The sequence below is a fragment of the Doryrhamphus excisus genome, linkage group LG10 (genome assembly GCF_037039965.1).
Source record: "Doryrhamphus excisus strain RoL-2023G ecotype Guam linkage group LG10, RoL_Dexc_Guam_v1.1, whole genome shotgun sequence".
Taxonomy (NCBI): domain Eukaryota; kingdom Metazoa; phylum Chordata; class Actinopteri; order Syngnathiformes; family Syngnathidae; genus Doryrhamphus; species Doryrhamphus excisus.
In genome coordinates, this window is record NC_136366.1 from 5,707,635 (window position 1) to 5,714,862 (window position 7,228).

At 45.1% G+C, this 7,228-nt stretch overlaps 1 protein-coding gene across 2 annotated transcripts; it reads right to left on the bottom strand.

Annotated features, from left to right (window-relative positions):
• Nucleotides 1-115: 115 nt before the first annotated feature.
• On the bottom strand, nt 116-7,174 carry ncoa4 (nuclear receptor coactivator 4). Of its 2 annotated transcripts, none has more exons than XM_058064748.2 (10): nt 7,010-7,174; nt 5,839-5,953; nt 3,266-3,406; nt 2,797-2,888; nt 2,451-2,559; nt 2,014-2,115; nt 1,209-1,931; nt 939-1,130; nt 781-873; nt 116-702 (listed from the first exon to the last, which is right to left on the bottom strand). In XM_058064748.2, exons 2-10 carry the CDS (start codon nt 5,950-5,952, stop codon nt 697-699), a joined length of 1,572 nt encoding a protein of 523 aa, XP_057920731.2. In that variant the 5' UTR covers nt 5,953; nt 7,010-7,174; the 3' UTR covers nt 116-696. The 2 variants fall into 2 exon arrangements, with proteins under 2 accessions (XP_057920731.2, XP_057920728.2); XM_058064745.2 differs by lacking the exon at nt 7,010-7,174 and adding an exon at nt 6,047-6,123.
• Between the last annotated feature and the right edge of the window lie 54 nt (nt 7,175-7,228).

Here is a 7,228-nt window from a genome sequence, read left to right on the forward strand (position 1 = left end):
CAACAATATTATATAAATATCCATATACAATCTAGTCTTCTTGCACAGACGGTGCCGCCTACTCCTCTTCAAATACAAAGTCGCCATGTGACTAGTGACGTCACTCACACACAGCTGATGTCAACATGTTTTATTAGTGTGGAGAATCATAACAAAAGCCCATGGATGACATCATTGCGCAGTCAAAATCATTGGTGGAGCTTTCATCCTTGTCTTGGAAGAGAGCAAACTTAAAACAAAAACGTTAATTTTAAAATAAAATAATGGGATTAAAAGTCATCCAGAAGCATGTACATCTCTGTAGCAGAGTAAAGAAAATTTGAGAAGTATTACCCTCAATGGGGCAGAATAAATGTTCAATGTAAATGCAAAAAAATATATGCTTCATAGAAATATTTGAGTTAAAATAAGTTGAACTTTGCCCAGCCCCTTGCTAGCACCACCCACCCTGTATATAGTCCATGGTGTCCATGGTGGATCAGGAGATTCACAACTATTCATTCTTGACGGAGTGATCACAGCGCACATTTAAAAAGTTCACTTCCTGTTTGACTCGGGCACTTCACAGAAGTTGAAGAACCTTTGCAGGAAGCAAATGCTGAATACCACAGGAAAGAAGGCTGCAGGATTGAAGAAACTTGTGTGCGCTAAGCAGCAATAAAGTGACACAGGCCAAAGGAAAGCTCATCTTTGTGGTCACATCTGGAAGACGAGAAAGAGACAGCTAACTTAGCATGGCTGCTAACAAGTCCCATTAACCTTGTCCTTGTTGTCGCTTACCTGAATCGGAGCCCTGTGGAGCCATTTTTCTTTGTCGCTGCCCACTTTCATGCAGGAGAACAAGTCACAGACGGATGGCAGAGCCACATTCTCCTGTGGGAGAAGACAAGCGGTCAGACCAGTCTCATTTGCAAATTGCTGTCTTTCAAATCGGCTACCTGAGATTTCTTCTTTAGCAGCCATTTGTTGTCCTGCTCCGATGCTGAAGTCACTTCAGGACTGGATGAGTTCTTTGGAAGCACCCAGTGCTCTGGATCCAGAGGTCTTTGAAACAAAGTGGGGCCGAGGAGGTTAGAACCTCTGCAGGGGGCGTTGGAGGGGTGAAGCCACACCTCCAGGATGGCCTGAACCTGTGAAGACACCATTTTGTTCTGTCAGCAAGACCCAGTGAATCTACTCTCCGTTATCATCATCACATGCAAGTCTACCTTCTCTTCCTGTTGTCTATGCTGCAAAGTGGGCGGCACATTCTTGCTAGTGGGCTGGGCATTCAAGGTCTTGGTCAGCGTGTTCTTGGTCGTAGTGGGCGGGGCAGTAGTGGCAACAAGGACGCCGTTCTTGTCGAGCGTGCCGTGCTGCAGCAGCCATGCGTTCAATGCTTCTTTGCCGCAGTTTTCATCGCAGACGCACTCAGAGTAGCTGGAGCACAGCTCGTTGGCCCGACACGTCTGCTGGACCGGCGCCGCCTGCTGCAGCCACGCCTGCAAGGTCGTAATGGCGGCTGTGGGTGAGGATGGGCTGGCGGGAGATGGGGTCTTCAGGCACTTGAGCTCTCCCAGGTTCTCGATCTCCAAGGCTTTGGTGGTTTGGCAGCAGGATGAGCAGTCGGCCGTCTGACGGCTCGGCCCGGCCAGCCAGTCGGCGCATGACCAGCGCTCGGAAAAAGGCTTCAAAAGCTGGCGCCAGCGCTGGGCATCGGACTCAGCAGGGTCGACGGGCGGGGTTATCAGCCACTCGTTCAGGTCGTCATCCTGAAGGCCGTCACACAAGTCAGACTCGTCAATCTTCTCGATGGAGAAGGAGGAGCTGCTGCAGCTGGTAGTGCGCTGCCGGACGACAGGCTTCTGGTCTCGGAGCAGCCACGTTTCCAGGTCTCGGAGCTGACCCCAGGCCTTGAAAAAGTCCACAGATTCCAGGACAGGACAGGAAGTCTACACACACACAATTTCCAATGAGTGGTACAAAAACATCAGTTCTTACTGTATGCCGTGTATGTGACTCCGCCTCCCTTACCGTGTCCTTCGGTGACAGCCAATCCTGGGAATCTCTGCTGACCTGATGTCCAGTAGGATGACTTTCCAGCAGCCAGTTACCCAAAACTCCGGCCTCCATTTTCTGCACAAACAGTTGTCATTGCAAAAGCTATTGTAAGCAGCTGTTGGCCGTTGAATCCGTCCAATCGTATTTTGCTGTCAAAGCAACAGTAGAGAGTGAAGTATATTCATATCTTAGCCATCAAAGGGGTGTGTCTCTTTATTCCTTATTCATTTACTACTATCAGGACAACCAGAGAATAGAGGGGGAGGAGCCACCTTGTGTGGCCTAGCAAGGTACACTGTATTCAGACACATGCTCAGAGTAGGTGGTAAGATACCACAGAGATCTCAGAGGCAAAACATTTACACTTTTCAAACACACGTTCCAGAATTAGGAATGACAATGTGTGTTACCTGTGCGCTGATGCTGCCAAATGAGGTGATGGCGTCCCTTAGGGAGCGCGAGTCGGCGTCAAAGCTCATCTCAGGTGTTTCCTCCGGCATCAGACTCAGAGATGACAACCTGACAACACAAACAAGTGAAAAAAATGCATGGTGGAGTCCAACCAAGTGCAGTTGTGAAACAGGAATCCACTAAGAACATCTGGGTTAGTCGGGTTGGGGCTTAGTGCAGTTTTGGACGCCAGTCGGTCTCACAAATTCTAAACATTGAAGCATTCCGGCAACTTATGTGCAACATTACACAACACCTAGCAGGCTCTGGCCACATACAAAACAACATAAAGCTCCTTCTTCTTACTTGTCCATGCAGGTGGTCAGCTGGTTGCTCAGGTCGCTGCTGCTGTTGGCGTTCTGCAGCTGCTGTGAGATCACATCTAGCTGACCGTGCAGCTGCAACGACACAAGTAAAAAGTCAAGGGTAAAGTCTCAGTTGAGAGTACACTGGTTGTCTAACACCTAAAAAACTAGCCTGTCATTCCTCCCCTCCTCTCTTCAACGTGTTCACCGCTAAACATCAGCTTAAATGTTCATTTGTCCATTTCAGTCATCCTTTGGATGACTTTTGCATTGTTTCCTGTTTGTCCAACTGTAATTAAACTGTTCTGTGTTAATACTTTTGGCTGATTAACAGATGAATATGCATAATTCCTTACCAGGAGCAGGGAATTGGTTCTGAGAGTTGCTAAACAATAGGGACTAGAGAGTGGACAGTGCTAGACTGGAGACGAGGGGCAATGGAGTGTTTGCAAAAAAAGAGAGGTCATCACCCGATGAAGACGATGCAACTGCTGCTGCAGCGTTTCAGCCTTGACGTGCTCCAGCAGGTCGATCTGACCCAGCAGCCACACCTCCCTGCAGCGCAGCGCCTCCTGCTGCCGGCTTACGCAGCTCTGCAGCTGCCAGCGCACCTGAAATAAACACAAACGTCAAACGTTATTCATTATGAATTATGTAATTATGTAACTATGACAAAAGCAACAACAAATTAAATGCACAAAATCAATACAAACTGCAGTAGTGACGTGCAACTGAAATGATTTCATTTGCGATCGAGGCTGATGCGGATGATACCACTCCGATACTGGTGCAAATTCAGCTTGTGTGTCTGTGTGGTCAATTTTAAAATGTAGTATATTCCACATCATAGCATAAATAATACCAAACATTTCATTCATTTATCAATAAAATCAATGAACATTTCATGCTAATTATTTATTCATTTATAGTAATTTCAAATGTAGCAAACTCTACATCTGAATAAACCCTTTGGGCGCCAGATTATTTTTAAAAGAAAATATTCAGTTTTGATAATAGTATTTGAAATGGTTGTATGTTGAAAATGGTTCCAGATACGTCAGGCACACTGTAAAGGAGAGAAAATCCATCAGTTGGACCCCAAGTTAGTGATGGGAGTATATTCACCCCCCTAATGTCCATAAATGGTCAGGTCCCTGTCTCCACCATTTAGCTCATCTACTCTCTCATCTCTCACCCAACACAGCCAACCATCATCATCATCATCATCATTTACAGTGGGTCTTGAACACCACTCCACCTTCACAAGAAGTTTCACCAATTCCGCATTTTTTTTCCCCATCCCCACTTTCCCCTCACCACCACCTCCACCACAATAGCGGTGGTTTGGCCAGTTGTGCTACACGCACCACCGTAGGTTGTCTTTTAGAAGAAACATATGAATCCTCTAGGTTGTCCCCTCCTGCCATCCAGAGCACGGTGAGAAGGTCAGAATGAAGTTCTAAAACAGTGTCAGGCTCTGGGACTGAGGACACGCCACTGCTCCACTGTTCTATGACCACAAACCCGTCGGACCCAAGGCGTATGGTGCACATGCATTAATTACGCAAAAAAATGTAACATAATTAATGAAATAAATGAGTTACCGCCGTTAACATGTTGTTTTTGACAGCCCTATAAAATGTGAAAATTGTATTTTAAATAAATTTCAAAAAATGAATGAAAACATTATTCTCAAATCAGACATGGCTCTGTTTACCATTAGACTTTGTTTCTACAGACAGACAGAAGCTCAAATGACGGAAGTATCCAAAGGATCAAGATTTGGATTCAAGGCTACATTCACAATGCAGCATTCGACACCCAATTCGGACGTTTTGTTAAAATCCGATTTTGTATATGGTCCTTCATATTACCAAAGAAATGCAACTTCTTGTGTGAAGTCATATGCATTTCCGTGTTGACAGAAGTGAAGATTACAGCAGAGTGTGGCAATTTCAAGGATTTTGTGCAATATTATGATCCTGCACAGCAGATTATGAAGAAAGAGGGCAAGACTTTTGTCTATGGCTGTTTGTGGAGAACTTGCAGCAGTGTCTGTTCTGAGGAGCGCGTGTGAGTCAGGAACCATGAGATGCTTCTCTGAAAAATCATTTTTGGATGACAAGAAGAGCATTTGCCTACATCGTTGCATACCTTCATCAAAGCCTCAGTATGCACGGCATGACAGTTTTTTTTTTTTAAATGACGTGTGGGTCGGATATGTGCGACCTGACCGCCCCTACTGCAGTCGAATTGCCTACATATGTATATTCTAGCAATTTTTCAATTGGTTTTAGCTTCTGATCAGGTTTGTATGACACAATACTGTTTGATGCGTGTGGTAACAGGCAGTGTGCTGGCACCAATTAACCTCAGGTTGTAAACGGAACCCAACCTTCATGCAGAGTATCTACATTTGGGGCCAAACAGGTGATTAAAGAAAAATACAGCATGGGAGAAAGGTGGTATGATCAAAGACCTTCGAAAAAGTCACCGCTCGCAACAAACAACAAAAACTTTGGGATTTCTGATTGTGTATAGAGTTTTGAATAAAATAATGGCCCATATTTCCAAAATTAATATTGATTTACAACAAATTTACAAATGTTTTGTAATTTTATTTTATTTTTAATCATTGCAGCTGAAAGTTGGGACCCCTGCCATACACAGTCATGACAGCAACATGGTGAGTGTGTGTGGCACGTGACGCCACGATAGCTCTGGAACACACACCACTGGTTCACACAAGCCATGCTTACCTGACATGACCAAAACAATCAATGTGGACTTTGACCTGTTTGGGTCTTGCTGCAGTGTGAGCATAACAAATAGGGCCGGGTCACATGACCTGAAAAATTAAGACTTCAAACTTTTTCATAGAGGATTTAATTTTGAAATTTTTTTTGAAGTTTTGCTTTTACTTGATTTTGAAAAACTTTAAGTATTTCGAAAATACACTGTTGAAATCTCTTTGTACCATTACCATCACGCACATGCAGAATTAAACAACATAGGACAACAGACAGGTGGTGAAAATGCTCACCTCTCTGGCGTTCTCCCTCAGCTGCTGCTCAGTCTTCATCACGGCATTGATGGCGCTCTCCAGCTGATCCTGAGCCAGCAGGCACTGCTTCAGCTTGCTGCTCGTTGTAGGCATCCTGGACGGGGGAAAGTGGGAAATAGGAGACATGACACAGCACGCTCGGAAATAGGCTCACATGACCTCTGATGCTAAGAAAATCAACTCCTACATGCTAGTTGAGGTCAGGTCCAAAAACACTTGCTGCAAACCCCCAAGTTAAAACACTTTCAGGTTGGGACATTAAGTAGTCACTTTGACTAAATCGCACACAAGGAGCGGACTTCGGCCAAAGGACTGACAGCTTGCCACGCCTCCTGACCACTCTGACCTGGATCAGGAGGTGGTCGCTCTCACGTGGAGTGTTTTGTGTCTTGCGGACATTCTATATTTGTTTGAAAGTGCAATGCTACAGTTGTCATTGCCACTCGGGGAGGGGCAGACATGTCCTGCAGGGCAAAAGGCGTGGTCTTATCAGCTGTAAACACACACAGCTGATAACAACCTGCACTCTCACTGAAAACAAGCTTGACCTTTACGTCTCTTTACGTCATAATGCACGGAAAAATATCACTTTGATCATTTTGCTGACTTTGGTAGGCATTACTATTATTTTAAGCATTGTAGACACGACTATTAATGCATAGTCGGTTTAATCAATGTCAAATAACCAATAACACTATCATCATAGTCACAACATTCAGCAACACAACATTAATTAATTAACATTAATAGTCGAAATGGCTGTTTTGTGGTGTGGAGATAAAATACCAAGAAACATACCCGTACACGCGGTCGACTGCTGTAGGAAACGAAAGTGCTTAGTCGTGGAAATTAAACGTTTGCTTTGTTAACATGTCCGCCATCGCCGACTGTCAGCCTGCACGTCCGCACGATGACGTCACATGCAACCAGCAATTGTCAACACGACCGACAAACGCATTCCCATGCGCAGCGAACAAAGAAATGTTCCAATTAGTGTTCCGCATCAAAGTGTAAATGTCAAAGACTATTGGTTCAAGCCAACTGACAACACCGTAGGGGACACCAAGACACCGTTTTGAAATTAGCATTAGCGCAGCTAAACTCGTCGACGCCGGTTTTGTCACATCTCAAGACGGATAATTAAACTCACCCGATGCTTCTGTTGTGGACACTTGACGTTAAAGTCGTCAGAAACAATCCCGACTGGTTTGACTGCTGCCTGGCGAGACAAGCCGTTCAGAATGTCTTGGTTTTCCCCAACACTCTAAACAGCTCGGTCGCGTTCCGAGGAGCGTAAAAGAAGAGGGGCGGGACTTCCTCCTCTTCTTCGTGCTGCCATTTGTCAGCTGCCTACACAACACGGAAGTGT